The 18,661-nt window shown below is 46.1% G+C and overlaps 1 protein-coding gene across 2 annotated transcripts in view; it reads right to left on the bottom strand.

The window, feature by feature from the left end:
* LOC115087277 (clusterin-like) overlaps positions 1-18,661 on the bottom strand; it is an 812,938-nt gene that overhangs the window by 560,578 nt on the left and 233,699 nt on the right. For both annotated transcript variants that reach the window (XM_029594258.1, XM_029594259.1), the window contains exon 2: positions 17,899-17,952. In XM_029594258.1, coding sequence (XP_029450118.1) covers positions 17,899-17,952 — 54 coding nt within the window. The remainder of the gene's footprint in view (positions 1-17,898; positions 17,953-18,661) is intronic.

Below are 18,661 nucleotides of genomic sequence, written 5' to 3'. Positions count from 1 at the left end.
ATTATTACAATTATATGAAAATAATAATAAATAAAGAGTTAAAAAAAAAAAAAAAAAAAAAATGGAAGTGAAACGTGGGCCTGGACTGGCGAAATGATTAGTGTAGCGTGTGTTAGTGTAAGGTGTAACAGATGGCGCTTACGTCCAGCAGGTGTCGCTGTTTACTGGAAAAAATCTTTAAACCTATTTTACCTGTCACAGGTGTGACAGATCTGTAATGTAAGTACGGAAGAACCTTCCTGTATGCGAAATGAAGGTTGTATCCAAATTTGAAAGCAATCAGTTCAGTGGTTTCTGAGATTAGCGATTTTGTCCAAACTATTTAACATTTTTATTTATATAGATTACAAGGAGCATCCTTTGGGTAAGAACATGCCATACTCGGTCAGACCAAGGGTTCATCAAGCCCAGCATCCTGTTTCCAACAGTGGCCAATCCAGGTCATAAGAACCTGGCAACTACCCAAACTAAGGGGTAGATTTTAAAAGCAGGGCACTCGCGCGTCGGCGCACCTATTTTGCATAGGCTGCCGGCACATGCAAAGCCCCGGGACGCGCGTAAGTCCCGGGGCTTCGTACAAGGGGTGGAAGGGGGCATGTCCGGGGCGGTGTCCGGGGTGTGTCGGGGGTCAGGGGCGGTGCGGGGCGAGTCTGGGGGCGTGGTGACGGTTCGGGGGTGGGCCGGGAAGGCGGTCCCGAGTCCCCTGGTCCTGCGGCCTGTACCAGGGGATGCCGAGGCGGTGTGCGCAAGTTACGCCTGCCTCAAGCAGGCGTAACTTGAACAACAAAGGTGGGGGGGGATTTAGGTAGGGCTGGGGGGGTGGGATAGGGGAAGGGAGGGGAAGGTGGGGATACGTGGAAGGAAAGTTCCCTCCGAGGCCGCTCCGATTTCAGAGCGGCCTCGGAGGGAACGGAGGCAGGCTGCGTGGCTCGGTGTGAGCAGGCTGCCGATTTTGCGCAGCCTTGCGCGCGCCAACCCCAGATTTTATAAGATACATGCGGCTACGCGCGTATCTTATAAAATCCAGCGTACTTTTGTTTGCGCCGGTTGCGCGAACAAAAGTACGCGCTCGCGTTCTTTTTTAAGATCTACCTCTAAGTCTATTCCATGTTACTGTTGCTAGTAATAGCAGTGGCTATTTTCTAAGTCAACTTAATTAATAGCAGTGGCGGTGTTTTAAGATAAAATAAATTCATCATGCTTGGTACACCATCAGGTATACTAATTCATTGTTTAATTTGACACATCTTGGGTTTTTTTTGTTTTTTTTTATTATTTATAGTTTATTGAATTTCTTTAACATTTACAATGAAAGAAATCAGGAAATCTTGGGATACATATCCATATATAAAATCAAGAAAAGAAAAAAATTACAGGAAAATAAAGTTTACATGTTAATCCCAACTATTTAGTCCACTTTATCTGGGAAGCCACTCAAAGAATATATAAGAGGTAATACATCTAATCATAGATCTATAGGTAGATCCTTATTTTATGACCAATTAAATTATCCGTCATGTAGGCTGCTCATGTTTTGATACATTGGAAATCTGTCATTTTATAACACAATAATGTTGAATGCATTTCAGAGAATCAACGCCGTCCTTGTCTTAAGAACAATAGCGGCATTGACTGCACAGAAATCATATTTAACATTGGGTGGGTTCTTTGGGCCTCATTTTCTAAACGGATCGCACGTGATACCAAAATGGGGGCGGAGTCGGCCCCGGAAGAGGTGGAGTTGGGGTGTCACCGGGGCCGACTCCGCGAAGACGCCGCGGATGACGAAAAGGTAAGGCCCTTTTCGCGTCCGAGTTCGCGCCCAATAGCTACATCTTCTATGGTGGCGCTACTGGATGCGAAACCGGCAGCAATCGCACCGCGATGGTGCGATCGCTGCCAGCTAGCGCAGGCCCGCCCCCCATTTCGGCCCCCCGCCCCTCATTCCCTAAAGTATCGCAGGCCTGCGATACTTTAGAAAATGAGGCCCTTTGTTTGGCGAATGACAATTTGTATCTAGCTGGAATTGCTATTAAATTGGAAGGTATAATATTGATAAATTTAATAATTTTTTTTTTCTTTTTTCTGTCCTGTTTTCTTAATTATATTTTAATATATCTGTTTCATCATGTACTTTGATACATCTTTTATGCGATAAACTTTAAACTTATGATAATTCATTTTTGTTCATCTGTCCCTCATTAGCTATTTTTGTCTGCCTAATCAGTTTCTCTTGGTATACTGAACTTTTAAATATGTGATAAAATATTAATTATTTTATATGTTTAATTGATATTAATATCATGACCTTTTAATTTATTTTGTATATCTTGCAGCCCCTGTCACAGCCACACATTTGGGCGAAACTCGGCCTGAGTCCACCAAGTTTTAAAATGTTTTAATTTGAACTGTATTTTAAATAAAATAATCAGTGCATCTAAGGAGATCGGTCTTATTCCACTTTGTTCGCCTAATAGCTTCTCTGAGGCACCTGCGGGGTTCCAACCCCGCGGACAGAAGAAAGCACCCACTAAGGCACAGCTTGCATGAAACCACCTCCATGGCACATCTTCAGTGACACAGCCCCTCTCACTGCAGGGCAGCTTCAGTGGCAAGGACTCCCATGGCGCATATTCAGTGACATGGCCCAGGAGCAAAAAGTGAAACTTGATAGGGCCACCTGAAAAGGCCATAAGAGAGGGTGAGACCTTGAATTTGTGTATGTTAGAGATTGCCTGTGTATGTGTGAGAGACAGAAATAGAGTGCCTTGGTATATGAGAGAGACAGCCTATGTGTGTGAGAGGGCTTGCCTATGTGTGGTGTGTGTATGTGTGAGAGGGAGAGAAAGCCACTGAATTTGAGAGACTGATTGTGTGTATGAGAGAGAGAGAGCCACTGAATGTGAGGGAGAAAAAGCCACTGGGAATGAGAGAGTGTCTGTGCCTGTTAAGGAGACAGAACCACTGAGCGTGAGAGAGTGCTTGTATATGTGAGGAAGAGAAAGCCACTGAGTATGAGAGAGTGCCTGTGAATATATGTGAAAAAGCACCACTAAGTGTCAAAAGGTGCCTGTGTGCCTGTGTGTAAGGTCACTAAGTGTGAGAGTATTTGTGTGAGTGAGAGAGAGCAACTGCGTTTGTGTGTGAGTCTGAAACAGAGAGTGCCTGTGATGTGTGTGAAGGAGAGAGAGACCCAATAAGTGTATAAGTGAGAGTTTGTGCATGTGTATGAGGGGGAGAGAATCAGGGCCAGATTTTAATACCCACGCGTGGGCGTAGATTTGTGCACGCAACCTAGCATGCACAAATCTACTCCCGATTTGATAACATGCGCACGCAGCCGTGCGCATGTTATAAAATCCAGGGTCGGCGCACGCACGGGGATGCACACTTGTGCACCTTGCACGCACCGAGCCCTGGGGGAGCCCCAATGGCTTTTCCTGTTCCCTCCGAGGCCGCTCCGAAATCAGAGCGGCCTCGGAGGGAACTTTCCTTCCGCCTCCCCCCCCCCCCCCCCCCACCTTCCCCTACCTAACCAGCCCCCAGGTCTACCTAACCCCCCCAACCTTTATTATGCAAGTTGCGCCTGCCTCTGGGCAGGCGTAGGTTGCGAGCGCCAGCTAAGTGCCGACGCGCAATCCCCTGGCATGGCTGCTGTGCCGGAGGTCTCGGTCCCGCCCCCGCCCATTTCACAAAGCCCCGGGACATACGCACGTCCCGGGGCATACGTGCATCGCCGGGCCTATGCAAAATAGGCTCGGCGCACATAAGGCTTTTAAAATCTGCCCCTCAGTGAATAAGCATGTGTGTGTGAGAATGAACATGTATGTCAGAGTGTGAAGAGAGAGAGAGAATGAACATTTGTTAGATTGTATGTATGAGAAAGAGAGAGCATAAAGTTTGTGCAGTCTCTTCCTCCCTTGCTCCTCCCTGAATAATCCAGAGAATCTCAGGATAGCTGGAACTCAAAGGTTTACAGATTGGAGAGCAGAAGATTCTTTTCCATCCCTATTAGTTTTAAATAACTGGATGTTATTTGATGTGCCTGTGTGTTTTGAAATATTTTATTGGTGTTGTTGGTAAATTTTTTAAACATTTGTATGCATTTTTAATTATTGGATATTTTACTATTCATTAGCGTGATTTGACATAGTTATTCTTTTTATTGGCATAGTTGATATTTTAGATTTCTTGATTGTATTGATGTTTAACAAGAATAGTGATGTTTGTTTTTTACAATTGTTTGCACTGTAAAACAGATTCTAGCTTGTTGAGGTTTCCATTTCAGTTTTTGTCTGCCTATTTCAATATATACTTTATAGTCAGTTTATTCTATTTGACAAGATTCTGTTGTGTTCTCATGTATACGAAGGTGAGGTATTCTGCTAGCGTATAGTTTCTGTGTAGGGACCTATAGTAGCCTGGCACGTTCTGTTTCCTAATAGGAGGTATATTGGGGTTGTAGGACCGGTTGTAATATTTTCAGTGTTCCCTTTTCATAGGTAGGGTTGTTACTGTTTGAGTGCTGGCATTCAGTGGCTGTTTTGGTATGGGAAGTGGGAGGAAGTGGTTGCAGGGCCGCTTCCTCCTACTTCCGCTCCAGCAGTAAATGAGCAGCCAAGTGCGGCCAAGTCCCAGAAGAAAGGAGAATGACAGAGAGGTGTTTTGTGTGTGTGTGTGTGTGTGTGTGTGTGTATGTTTATGAGAGAAAAAACCAGCATGTGTGTATGAACGAGAGAGAGCCTACATGTGTGTATGAAAGAGAGTAAGCCTGCATGAGTGTATGAAAGAGAGCCCGCATGTGACTATGAGAGAGCCTGAATATGTCCATGAGAGTGAGTGCCTGCATGTATGTGAGTGCCTCCATATGTATGGGAGAGCGCGCCTACCTGTCTGTATGAGTACCTGCATATGTGCATGATATAGTGAGAGCCTGCATATCTGTATGAAGCACCTGCATGTGTCCATGAGAGAGTCAGAGCCTGGATGTGTCCATGAAAGAGAGAGAGAGTCTGTATATGTATATGAGAGCCTACATGTGCATAAGAGAGAGAGAGTGCCTATGTGTGTGAAGGAGAGAGAGAGAGAGAGCAAGGATGAAGTCTGTTTGGGATTCTTCACCAAATCCACAACAATTTCTGAGAAATCAAAAGATGCCAGGTATTTATTTATTTAATGGTACGGAGAGCTGGAGATTTTTAAATTATTTTTTAAAAATTATTTTAAATTCTGGGGTGTTATTTCATGTGTCTGCTGTTTTGAAATATTTGATTGTAGTTTTGGAAATATTATAACAAATTTATGTGACTTTTTAAATCATTAGGGGCCCAATATTGAAAGATGCCAGTTTAAGTAACTTGGCCGGATATAATTTATCTGACTAAATTACAAGGTATATTCAGTGTCACGGCTAGTTTGATGAATATATGCATATATATTTGTCCTTAGCCATATCAGTTATAACTATCTAATGTAGCTGGTAAACTAACATGGCTAAGACTGAATATTGCTACTTAGTTGCATAAGTTATGTGGCTAAGTTGCTCCACCCACTGTCTGCTCACAATTTATGCAGCTAACTTTTATCCACATAAGGGATTTATGTGGCTAAGCAGCTGCCACATAATGGCCAATACTTAACCACATAAGTCCTACTTATCTGGCTAAGAAGCGCTGAATGCAACTGTTAGTCAGTTGTTTTGATATATTTATTCTTTTCATGGATTTATTATGAATGTCTTATATCTCTTGATTTTATTGCTTGATGTTTTGTGAAAAGTGGTTGTTTCTGGTTTTCTGTTGTTGCACTGCATAACACAGTCGGGCATCTTGTGGTTACCAGAGCATGTTTGAGAGAGAGAGAGAGAGAGAGAGAACGAGTGAGCAAGAGGACTTTTTAAGCCAGTGGGCCTGTGTGTGAGTATAAAAGAGAGTGATTGAGCCAGTGAGCATGTGTGTGAACAAGAGCATGAGTGTATGACATAGTGAGCATGTCTATGAGACAGAGCATGTGAGATAGTGAGCATGTACGAGGACAGAGTGTGATCTAGTGAGCATGTGTGAGAGTGAAACTAAGGGAGTTTGTGTGAGAATGAACATGTGTGTAGAGAGAGAACAAAGTAGTGCATTTCTCCCACCCCTTACTAATACATGACAATCTCAGAATGACTGGAATCTAAAGTTCCCAGGTACAGAGAACAGGGGATTCTTTTGCTTTAATTTTAATTATTGGGTGCTGTTTGCTGTGTCTGCTATTTTGAAATATTTTATCAATGTTTTTGAAATTAAGAAAACAATGTTATATATTTGTAATAATTGGCTGTTCTTTTCATAAATTGTTTTGAAATATTTATTCTTTATAAGACATAAGAACATAAGAAATTCATATTTTCGGTCAGATCAAAGGTCCATCAAGCCCAGCATCCTGTTTCCAACAGTGGCCAATATAGGCTATAAGTACCTGGCAAGTACCAAAACACTAAGTAGACCCCATGCTACTGATGCCAGTAATAGCAGTGGCTATTCTCTAAGACAACTTGATTAATAACAGTTAATGGAGTTCTCCAAGAGCTTATCCAAACCTTTTTTAAACTCAGCTACACCAACTGCACTAACCACATCTTCTGACAACAAATTCCAGTCCTTAATTGTGCATTGAGTGAAAAAGGAATTTTCTCCAATTACTTTTAAATGTGCTGCTTGCTAACTTCATGAAGTGCCCCCTAGTCCTTCCATTATCCAAAAGAGTAAATAACAGATTCACATTTGCCCATCTAGACCTCTCATGATTTTAAAGACCTCTATCATATTCCCCCTCAGCCCTAACCTCTTTAGCCTTTCCTCATACGGAAGCTGTTTATCTCCTTTATCATTTTGGTCGCCCTTCTCTGTACCTTCTGCATCCGTGTTATTCACCAGTCCTTCCTAATAATTCCTAACATTGTTTGTTTTTTGACTGCCGCAGCACACTGAGCCGACGATTTCAATGTATTAGCTAGTATGATGCCTGGATCTTTTTCCTGGGTGATAGCTCCTAATATGGAACCTAACGTTGTGTAACTACAGCATGGATTATTTTTCCCTCTATGCATCACTTTGCACCTTGCATGGCTTTACCCAAGGCAAGTCTTGCCTCACAAATCTGCTTCACGTTTTTGAAGGAGTTAATAAACATGTGGATAAAGGTGAACCGGTAGATGTAGTGTACTTGGATTTTCAGAAGGCATTTGACAAAGTTCCTCATGAGAGGCTTCTAGGAAAAGTAAAAAGTCATGGGATAGGTGGCAATGTCCTTTTGTGGATTACAAACTGGCTAAAAGACAGGAAACAGAGAGTAGGATTAAATGGGCAATTTTCTCAGTGGAAGGGAGTGGGCAGTGGTGTGCCTCAGGGATCTGTACTGGGACGCTTACTTTTCAATATATTTATAAATGATGTGGAAAGAAATACGACGAGTGAGGTAATCAAATTTGCAGATGATACAAAATTGTTCAGAGCAGTTAAATCACAAGCAGATTGTGATAAATTGCAGGAAGACCTTGTGAGGCTGGAAAATTGGGCATCTAAATGGCAGATGAAATTTAATGTGGACAAGTGCAAGGTGATTCATTTAGGGAAAAATAACCCATGCTATAGTTACACAACGTTAGGTTCCATATTAGGTGCTACTACCCAAGAAAAAGATCTAGGCGTCATAGTGGTTAACACATTGAAATCATCGGTTCAGTGTGCTGCGGCAGTCAAAAAAGCAAACAGAATGTTGGGAATTATTAGAAAGGGAATGGTGAATAAAACGGAAAATGTCATAATGCCTCTGTATCGCTCCATGGTGAGACCGCACCTTGAATATTGTGTACAATTCTGGTCGCTGCATCTCAAAAAAGATATAATTGCGATGGAGAAGGTACAGAGAAGGGCTACCAAAATGATAAAGGGGATGGAACAGCTCCCCTATGAGGAAAGACTAAAGAGGTTAGGACTTTTCAGCTTGGAGAAGAGACGGCTGAGGGGGGATATGATAGAGGTGTTTAAATCATGAGAGGTCTAGAACGGGTAGATGTGAATCATTTTTTTACTCTTTCGGATAATAGAAAGACTAGGGGAAAACCGGCACACCAAAACAACCCCTAAACCACCCCTACCCTATAAAACTAATCCCTTACCTTCCCCCACCCTCCTGAACCCCCCCCAAACTTTTTACGAGTATCTGGTGGTCCAGTGGGGGCGCGGGGGACCGATCTCCCCGCTCTAGGGCCATCGGCGCCATTTTGGCTGTCACTCAAAAATGGCGCCAAAGGCCCGATAAAAAAAACAACCCACCCGACCCTTTAAAAATGACCCCTTACCTTCCCCCACCCTCCGATCCCCCCAAAACATTTTAAAATTACCTGGTGGTCCCGGAAGCGATCTCCCGTTCTCGGGCCCTCGGCTGCCACTCATAAAGATGGCGCCAATGGCCCTTTGCCCTTACTATGTGACCGGGTATCCGTGCCATTGGCCGGCCCCTGTCACATGGTAGGAGCACTGGATGGCCGGCGCCATCTTTAAAGATGGCGCGAATCATTTCCGTAAGGATAATGGCGCCGGCCATACACGTATGGCCGGTGCCATTTTCCGTACGGAAAATGGCGCGGGCAGGAGATCGACTGCAGGAGGTCGTTCAGCGAGGGTTCCGGACCTCCGCTGAACGACCTCCTGCAGTCGATCTCCTGCCGGCGCCATTTTCCATACGGAAAATGGCGCCGGCCACACGCGTATGGCCGGCGCCATTATCCGTACGGAAAACGATTCGCGGCAGGAGATCGCTCCCGGACGCCCGCTGGACCCCCAGAGACTTTTGGCCAGCTTGGGGGGGCCTCCTGACCCCCACAAGACTTGCCAAAAGTCCAGCGGGGGTCCGGAAGCGACCTCCTGCGGTCGAATCGTGTTGGTCTATGGCCGCCGCCATTTTGCGGCGGCCATTTTGCAAAATGGCGCCGGCCGAAGACAACACGCTTCAACAGCAGGAGCCAGTTTCGGACCGCCGCTGGACTCCAGGGTACTTTAAGGCATTTGGGGGGGGGGGGGTTCGCGAGGGGGGGGGGATTTAATTTAAAGGGTCGGGGGGGGGTTTTAGGGGGATTTAGTGTGCTGGTTTCCTGCCCTCCCCCTTCCCCCGATTTAGCTATGGACCCGCCGCTGGATCCCAGGGTAATTTAAGGCATTTGGGGGTGGGGGATTTAATTTAAAGGGTCGGGGGTGGGTTTTAGGGGGTTTTAGTGTGCCGGTTCACGATTTTAACGATTTCGGGAGGGTGGGGGATTTAATTTAAAGGGTCGGGGGTGGGTTTTAGGGGGTTTTAGTGTGCCGGTTCACGATTTCACGATATTCTAAACACCCAAACGGCAACGATACGATTCCCTCCCCCTCCCAGCCGAAATCGATCGTTAAGACGATCGAGGACACGATTCACATCTCTAGTCTTTAAGATCATGAGAGGTCTTGAACGAGTAGATGTGACTCAGTTTATTTACACTTTCGAATAATAGAAGGACTAGGGGCATTCCATGAAGTTAGCAAGTAGCACATTTAAGACTAATCGGAGAAAATTCTTTTTCACTCAACGCACAATAAAGCTCTGGAATTTGTTGCCAGAGGATGTGGTTAGTGCAGTTAGTGTAGCTGGGTTTAAAAAAGGTTTGGATAAGTTCTTGGAGGAGAAGTCCATTAATGGCTATTAATCACTTATACTGAAGGACTAGCCACTGCTATCAATTGCATCAGTAGCATGGGTTCTTCTTAGTGTTTGGGTAATTGCCAGGTTCTTGTGGCCTGGTTTTGGCCCCTGTTGGAAACAGGATGCTGGGCTTGATGGACCCTTGGTCTGACCCAGCATGGCAATTTCTTATGTTCTAATGACTTTTCTCCATTTGGAAAACTAAGAGGTACATTTTAAAAGGAGCGTGTGTACGTTCATGTGCGTGCGGTTCCCGGCGCGTGCACATGGCAGCACCAATTTTCTTTCATGCACACACCGGCATGAACATGTTATAAAATCCATTGGCCGTGCACATGTGCGCTGAATTTTTATATCTTCTTGCACATGTGTGGGCGCACAGGAGGGGTGAGCTTTAGTAAATTACGCATAGCAAAGAAATCGGGCCTTCCCCAGTTCCCTACCCCCCCCCCCCCCCCCCCGCCTAACCTTCCTTCCCTTTCCTCTCTCCACGCCATCCCCTATCTAACTACCCCAAAATCTTTTATTTATGATTTACTGCTTCTCTGGAACAGAAGTAGTTTGCGCGCGCCGGCTGGCTGCTGGCGCATGCTTCCCCAGGATAGTGGCTAATGGCCGCTGTCCCAGCCGGCCTCCATGCCGCCCATCCCTACTAGACCATGCCCCCCTGGACTGCCCATTTTTCAGGGCTCAGCACTTATGCATGTATCAGGACTTACGCACGTGACCGGCCCCTTTTGAAAATGTGTGTGGTCCTTTAAAATTTCACGTTTTTAAGAATAGCTTCTACCATTTTGCATAGCACCAACATCAGGATCACAGGTTTCCCAGTTCACCCCTGAAGCACTTTTAAAAACTAGCTTCACATTGGCCACCCTCCAGTCTGCAGATATTGTGTCTGTTTTAAAATTATAATTTGCAGGTCCCCAAAAACAGGTGTTCATTTCACATCTGAGTTCCTAGCAATACTCTTGAGTTGAATACCATCTGGTACCAATGATTTGTTATTCTTTAGTCTGTCAGTCAGATTTATTACATCCTCCAGTTTCACAGTGATTTTGTTTAGTTGATCAGGTCATCACCACCATCAAAAACTTTTGGGTGTGTGTATGACCCCAACATCCTTTTCAGTAAAGAAATGGCAATTAATTTAACTTTTTTTCTATTTTCTTGTCCTCCCAGAGCACCCTTATTACCTCAGTCATCTAGCAATTCAATTAATTCCCACACAGGTTTTTGTTTTGAATGTATTTGAAAACGTTTTTAATACTTGCTTTTACAACCAAGGCACTTTTCTTTGCTAAATTTCTCTTAGCCTTCTTTATTACTTTTTTATATCTAACTTGCTAATGCCTATAATTTTCTCTATTTTCCTCATTTTTTTGAAAGATGCTCCTTTGTCTTTAATTGCCTCTTTCATCTCACTATTGAATCACTTCGGCAGATGTTTGGTTTTCCTTGACCTTTTTTAATGCATGGAATACATTTTGTCTGGGTCGCAAGCACAGGAGCACTAGACCCCACCCCCGGACAGCCACCATGCCCCCCGCCCACCACCACGCCCCGGCCCACCCCTTTTTGCAAGCCCCAGGACATATGCGCGTCCCGGGGATTGCGCATGCCGCCGAGCCTATGCAAAATATGCTCGGCACGCGCAGGAGAAGATTTTCTCGGGTTATGCATGTATGTTATGGGGCAGATTTTAAAACCCCTGTGCGCCGGCGCGCCTATTTTGCATAGGCCGCCGGCGCGCGCAAAGCCCCGGGACGGCGTAAGTCCCAGGGCTTCGTAAAAGGGGCAGGAGGGGGCGTGTCCGGGGGCAGGGGGCTGTCCGGGGGCATGGCGACGGTTCGGGGGCGGGCCGGGAGGGCGGTCCCGAGTCCCCTGGCACTGCGGCCTGTGCCGGGGGATGCCGGGGCGGCGCGTGCAAGTTACGCCTGCTTCAAGCAGGTGTAAGTTGCCCAACAAAGGTAGAGGAGGGGATTTAGGTAGGGCTGGGGGGGGGGGTAGATAGGGGAAGGGAGGGGAAGTTGGGGGGACGCGGAAGGAAAGTTCACTCCGAGGCCACTCCGATTTTGGAGCGGCCTCGGAGGGAACGGAGGCAGGCTGCGAGGCTCGGCGCGCGCAGGCTGCCGATTTTACGCAGCCTTGCGCACGCCGACCCCGGATATTATAAGATACGCGCGGCTACGCACGTATCTTATAAAATCCGGTGTACTTTTGTTCGCGCCGGTGGTGTGAACAAAAGTACGCGTGCGTGTATGTTTTGAAGATCTACCTCAGCGTGCATAGCTTTTGAAAATCTGCCCCACAGGGTTCTAGAGTCACAGCGTTACTTGGTGGTTCACAGAATAATTGCTGATTGTCATGAAACAGTAAAACAGAGAAAGTAAATGCTAATTATATAATTTAGAGAGAGAAAGAGCATCAAAGATTATATTCCCCTCTGCACAAGCATACATAACCTTTATATGTATTTATATATATATTTATATGCGGACATGAAAGACACAGGGTAATGGTACTGATCAAGAAAATATTCGCCAACCAGTCCTGCACCATAGGTTGTCAGTGGTAACGTCTATGACAACCGCTCAGACATAAACACAGACATAAACACAGCCTTGTATTCATGACACCACCAGCCCTTGTACACCTGCTGCTCCCCCAACATAATACCAAGACTCATCAGATCTCCAGGAGGACTACTGACCACTCAAGCCTCCCAGTAGTCCCATATCCCTTCTTAGACAGCTGAGATGCAAATCTCCAGCTGTGTTTCCCTATGCTGTCCAAATCATGCCAGCTCTGTATCACCTCATGATTTTTCCACATGCAGATCAAAATGAGAACTGAAATGAGCTGGCATCATCTGACAGTAATAAACAAGACTGCTGGAGGTGGTTCTAGAAGGCCAGGACCCTGGAGAGGTTAGAAAGGTGGGTGGCCTTGTTACTGAAAGCCCATACTTGGAATATTTATTTAAATGGAATGGGCTGACCATAGATGGGCAGAGAAGCCAGAATTTGTATCTGTACAATATACCCCCTCAATACAGGCCATTCTATGGGTCACTGGCTCTGGGGGCCAATGCAATCTTTTGGCTTCCTCTCTACTCATCTTGATACTCCACTGCCCTCCAGGCCTAATATTTATTTATTATTTATTTTATTTAAAATCTTTTCTATACCGTCGCTAAGTAGTCTACCATTGCAACGGTTTACATGATGGAACATAAATTAATGTAGGGAAAGTGTACTATCGTACATTCTAACAGGTGCCGTCAAAGGTTCGGTTACAATAAATCATTAAAGATAAGAAAAAAAAATTGTTTAGTGAAATAGGTCATGACCGGGTGTACCAGGAAGGTACAGTTTACGGGTAAAATTCACTAATTATAGTGTTACAAATAGTTTTTTAAAGTGATGTAGAGTTCATGGATCCCTCTACTGCACGATAAAAACAGGCATATCTAAAATTAGCAAGACATAGAATTGAGATGGAAAAGTAGCACTGATTATGCTCTTGTTTCTTGTCATTAACAAAGAGGTTTATATGAGAGATGTTTGCCAGTCCTGCCTGTCTGTTTTGTGGCCACCTCAAGACCGCTCATGGTGCCATAGTCCCCAGTGTCAGAATTTTGTAATTAAATTTTGTTTGGATTGTGAGATCATCCAGAGTCAGCCAAACAAGCAGATTCATTCTTAATTTTGCACCTCCTCCACCCATTGAAAGCATGGAGTAGAAATGTTAAATTGTCTTTATAAAATCAAAGACAGCAGCAGAAGTGTTGCTCTATATATGAGGATGATGCAATATCAGCGTGGGGAAAACGGGTGCTCATCATTCAGCACCCGCTCTCCCAATCCATGCCAATCGACCTCTCCAGAGCACCCGATTTAATATTTAAATCAGCTGCCATGGTAAAAAAGAGGCACTAGGGGAAATTTTGCATCCCTAGTGCCTCTTTTGTAGCGGGCGCCCAGGAGAGGCCGGATATCAGCCAATTAAGAAAACAGACGCTCAATTTTATGAGCGTCCCTGTGCAAAGCCACAGGTTAGGAACATGGATGCTCGTTAATTGACCTTCCCTTTCCCTAACTTGACTGCCGGCACATTATTATTTTTTTCTTTTTAAAGGTTTCCTCCTTTTTGCTCCTCCAACTTAATATCGCCACAAGGAAGTCGGAGGAAGTACAGAAAAGCAGTATTTTCTGCTTTTCTGTACACTTTTTTGGACTGCTCAAAAATTAATTCCTGCTCCAGGCAGGCGTTAATTTCTGAAACTAAAAATGCATCAGGCGCACTTTTTTTGTGAATCGGGGGAGAATAGCTAATAGTCTCATCAACATGCATTTGTATTTGATGAACGCTAACAGCTTTGCGCGAGGCTGGACATGAGTTTTGGATGCGCTAATCCCCTTATAGCATAAGGGATTGTGGATGCGCATCTAAAACGCATGTCCAACCATGCTCGGCTGAGCGCACTGTATTGCATCAGCCTATATGTATGCTATAGGAGAGGGGGCAGATGCGTCTGGTTGGTGGAACTAGGTAAATGTGTTTGATTTAGTGTTTTAAATGTTGTAAATTTTAAGAGAATGCAGTATATGGATATTTTATGATATAATCCACCTTGAACAATGAAGGTGAATTGTGCAGACTATAAAAGTTTTTAAATAAATAAGAAATAAAAATGGCTATCATATCTTTCCTTTCTCTGCTTCTCTCTTATAACATTTCTGCTGGTTGGCTCACGTCTGTTGCACGCACTCGATTGTTTGAGTTTGTCCTCTTCTCTCCTCATGCTCTAATCTGTTGTTTTTAGTCTGTAAACTCTTACAGACCGATAAATTAAATTGTGTGGGAAAATGGGCGCTCAGTGTTGAGTGCCCACTTTCTTAACGCGCCCAGTCACCTCTCCTGAGTGCGTGATACTGTACTTAAATGAGGGGTCACGTTAAAAATGATGCGCTAGGGACAATAGCATGCTCCTTGTTATGGAGTCTCAGTTTAGTGGACCCTTGGGCCGACCTGCAGGAGACTGGGAAAGATGGTGAAAGTCTCTAGTGTACGGCAGGCCGGGAAGCAGATGATCAGGCAGGACGTAGAGATGCTCTTCACCCTGGAAGCTGGGACTCCCCCGGGAGGAGCCCGTAGGAGCCCAGCCACTGGGACTTAGGCGGCTTCACCCTTGGAAGCCGGAGCCCCCCCCGGGAGGAGCCCATAGGGGCCCAGCCACTGGGACTTAGGCGGTTAGTGGATCAAGACCGGTAACTGGAACCAGACTAGGACAGTAGCAAGTACTGTAACAGGGCTCGGGTTCTGGAACCAGGCAGGAACTGTAGCAAGACTCGGGTACTGGAACCAGGCAGGAACTGTAGCAGGCAAGCAGGAACCAAGCAGGTACTGAAGCAGGCAAGCAGGAACGGAGCGAGTACCAAGGCAGGTCACTCCGGGGCACAACACAACAGGGAACCAGGAGGAAAACCCGTTGCAAGGCAAAGACTGAAGGTCCGCGGCCAGCTTATCAAGGCCGCGGCGTCTGACGTCAGGAACTGGGCGGAGTCACCCTTGGCGGGAAACGGCCTAGAAAAGCGTCTGAGTGGCGAGCGTGCACGCTTAGGAGCAGGACATCATGGGAGGCTTCCCGGCGGTGCGGCCCCCGCGGGGACGCCATCGAACAGGCCACAAAACAGCCCTCCAGAAGCGGGAACAGGTCCAGGAGCTCAGAGGTAAGGGTCTGGCCGCGGCGCTCGTGGCCAGAACCGTAACAGCTCCTAGCGACTACTTAGCAGCAGAAGCCCAGGAGAGGTAGCTGTCAGGGGTTTGGAAAATGGACGCTCAATTTTATGAGCGTTTTCCTATCCTAACCAGCCAGCGCATTTAAAAAAAAAAAAATGTTTTTAACCTTTTGGTTCCTCCGACTTACTTTCATCATGATATTAAGTCGGAGAATGTACAGAGAAGCAGTATTTTCTGCTTTTCTGTACACTTTTTTGGGCTGTTCAGAAATTAACGCCTTCTTTTGGGCAGGCGTTAATTTCTGAGTGTAAAATGTGCAGATTGGGTGCACATTTTTTTTTTCTGGATCCCGGGCGAATAACTAATAGCCTCATCAACATGCATTTGCAAGTGATGCACGCTATTAGCTTCACGCGGGCTTGGACATGCATTTTGGACATGCTAATCCCCTTATAGCATAAGGGGTAGTGAACACGCATCCAATACGTATTTCCAACCATGGGTAAAACAGTGCGCTCAGCTGAGCACACTTTACTATATCGGCTGCTAATGACAAGAGTACATTATATCTGAATACATCTCCATTCTACAAAGCTTTATACGTGCTGCAATGTGATAATACGGATATTTTTTTATAAGACTTCTCCCTGAATTTCCTTTCACCCTCTGACCTGCTTCTTTATTTGTAAGTGCTTTGGGAGTGTAACTCTATCCATCCACTGCCCAACATCTCTCCCTTTCTCTCCAGCCTCTGTTAATATTGCCCTGTATCTTCCTCCCCTCTCATTATCTATCTCCTCGCCATGCCTGCTCTCCTGCCTCCTCCTCCTCCCTCCCAGTAAAGGATTGGATCTTGAAAATCCTCAAGTCCCAAATACTCTTACCTGTGGTGGTTCCCATGGCGACAGAGTGCTCAATTAATCCATCCTTCGACTTCTCTGTCTCAGCTCTATTGAGCTTTTCCAGACACACAGGTCTATCCAGTAAAGTGCGGCCGCGTTTACCCCGCTCCTAACCCGCGTTCTACTCACTTTCCGGCCGCGTTAGCCCTTCCTGCGATCCACAACCCCTTTTAACCTACCCTTACCGCGTCCTAAAATCCCCGGGCAACCCCTTCCGCACGCGGCATGTATATTGCATGTAAACGAGCGAATTAGCTATTCCCTAGCATCCACTAACCCGCGTCCCGACTATCGCTATTTTACCCTGCCGTTTTGCTGCGCATTTAACCTGCTAACTTACCGCCTACCCTTACCCCTGTGTTAGAGGCAGGGGTAAGGGTAGGCGGCAAGCTTTCCCCCAGCCCCCGCTCACCTGCCCTGGCCGCGTCCATGGATGCTGGTCTCCGGGGCAGCCCCAGTCTTCTCCCCTCCTCCCGATGCAAAAAAAAAGCGAAAAAAAAAGTTGCAAGAGAGAAAGGGGAGAGGATGGGCAATCCTACGCTCGGCAACTTACTTTTGCAGCCCCCCTCCGGACATCGTGGCTTCCCCCATGCCAGTCCCCTCTCCCCTCCTCCCGAAGCAGGGTGCGAAAAGCAGCCTTGCTCCGGGAGGAGGGAAGAAGGGACTGGCAGTGTAAAGCGGCGAAGCGACTTACTTTTTGCACCCCCCCTCCGGACATCGGACGACCTCTCCTGCCTCCAGCTGCTCGCGAAGATGGACGCCTGCACGGCCGCTGAAGACGTGACATCACATGCCGTGACGCCAAACGTCGTGACGTCACGTCTTCAGCGGCCTTGCAGGCGTCCATCTTTGCGAGCAGCTGGAGGCAGGAGAGGTCGTCCGATGTCCGGAGGGGGCTGCAAAAGTAAGTCACTTCGCCATTTCGTACTGCCAGTCCCTTCTTCCCTCCTCCCGGAGCAAGGCAGCTTTTCGCGCCCTGCTTCGGGAGGAGGGGAGGGGGGACTGGCAGTCCCGACTTCCTGGTATCTGTCATTTCAAATGACATTTGAAATGACAGATACCAGCGTGGCCGTGAAGCATTAGGCCCGCGCACCCAGGATACTGTATAGGCGCTCTATACAGTAAAATGGGTTGCGCGGGCCTAACGCTTCACGGACGCTTCTTAGACGCAGCTTGCATTTGCAAGCTATTTACATACAGGATCGAGCGGTAGGTGAGCTGCACTGTGCGTGCGGCAACCGCGGTTGCGCCGGGCACTAACGCAGCTCTTCCTACCGCTCGTTACTGGATAGACCTGACAAAGATATCACACAGACAGTTCCGGAGCTCCACTTTCCCCCCACACACCTGCATTGTAGGCCCCCAATAACGAGATTATCTTGGAAATGCTATGTTATGGTTTAGTGTGGAGAGGAGGTGCCACACACTAACACATGCTTTCATGCTTTCTCTTTGCCCTCCCCTTCCAGCGATGTCACCAGCACGCTCCCTCTTCCTTGATCCCAGGGCTCATCACTTAGCTATGCAAATCACTCACCAGATAACATCCCTCTGTTTTTGGCTCCAGGCTCTCCTGTCTCCTGATAGCTGCCTGGAATGCAATGAGATAGAGGGAGATTAGCCTGAGGCTGGAACTAACAAATTAGGAATTATATATTTGTTTGCTAATGCAGACATGTATTACTTAAGTGAATCATTACAGGAATCAGGAAAAAGGGAAAACAGTCATCTAAATAGTGACAATAACAGATTCACTAAATTGGAGGCCAAGGAAAATTCCAAGGTGATATTGTGTGTTCTCCCGGGTCTGATATTTCAGTACTGTTAGCAAGATACCAACTATTTGACTGCTATAGTTAATGGGGACGATGCAATATCATGCGCTCAAAAAATGTGCATCCAACCTGGACGTACAGTTTTTGAATGCTCGCACATCCCCTCTTTAGGGTGCTCCATGTAATAATCAAATGAACTGGCGTGCTAAAAGGGACACACAATGGATAAATTGCATGTCCCTAGCTCATCCATGGCATCGAGTGTCTGTTTTACTAACTCAGGCACAGCCACGGATAAGGAAAATGGACATTCATAAATTGAGCTTCTCTTTTCCTAACCTGACCGCTGTCAAGATTATTTTTTTTCATGTTGCAGCTTTCTATGATTCCTCCTGCTTAGTATCGCAACAATATTAAGTAGGAGGAACCACAGAAAAGCTGTGTTTTTGCTTTTCTGAGCATGATGCCTTAAAACTTAACACCAGCTATGGGCTGGCATTAATTTTTGAAGATTAGAATGTGTGC

The sequence above is a fragment of the Rhinatrema bivittatum genome, chromosome 3 (assembly GCF_901001135.1).
Source record: "Rhinatrema bivittatum chromosome 3, aRhiBiv1.1, whole genome shotgun sequence".
Classification (NCBI taxonomy): domain Eukaryota; kingdom Metazoa; phylum Chordata; class Amphibia; order Gymnophiona; family Rhinatrematidae; genus Rhinatrema; species Rhinatrema bivittatum.
The sequence above is the reverse complement of the archived record's forward strand: the minus strand, read 5'-3'. Positions and strand labels throughout refer to the sequence as shown.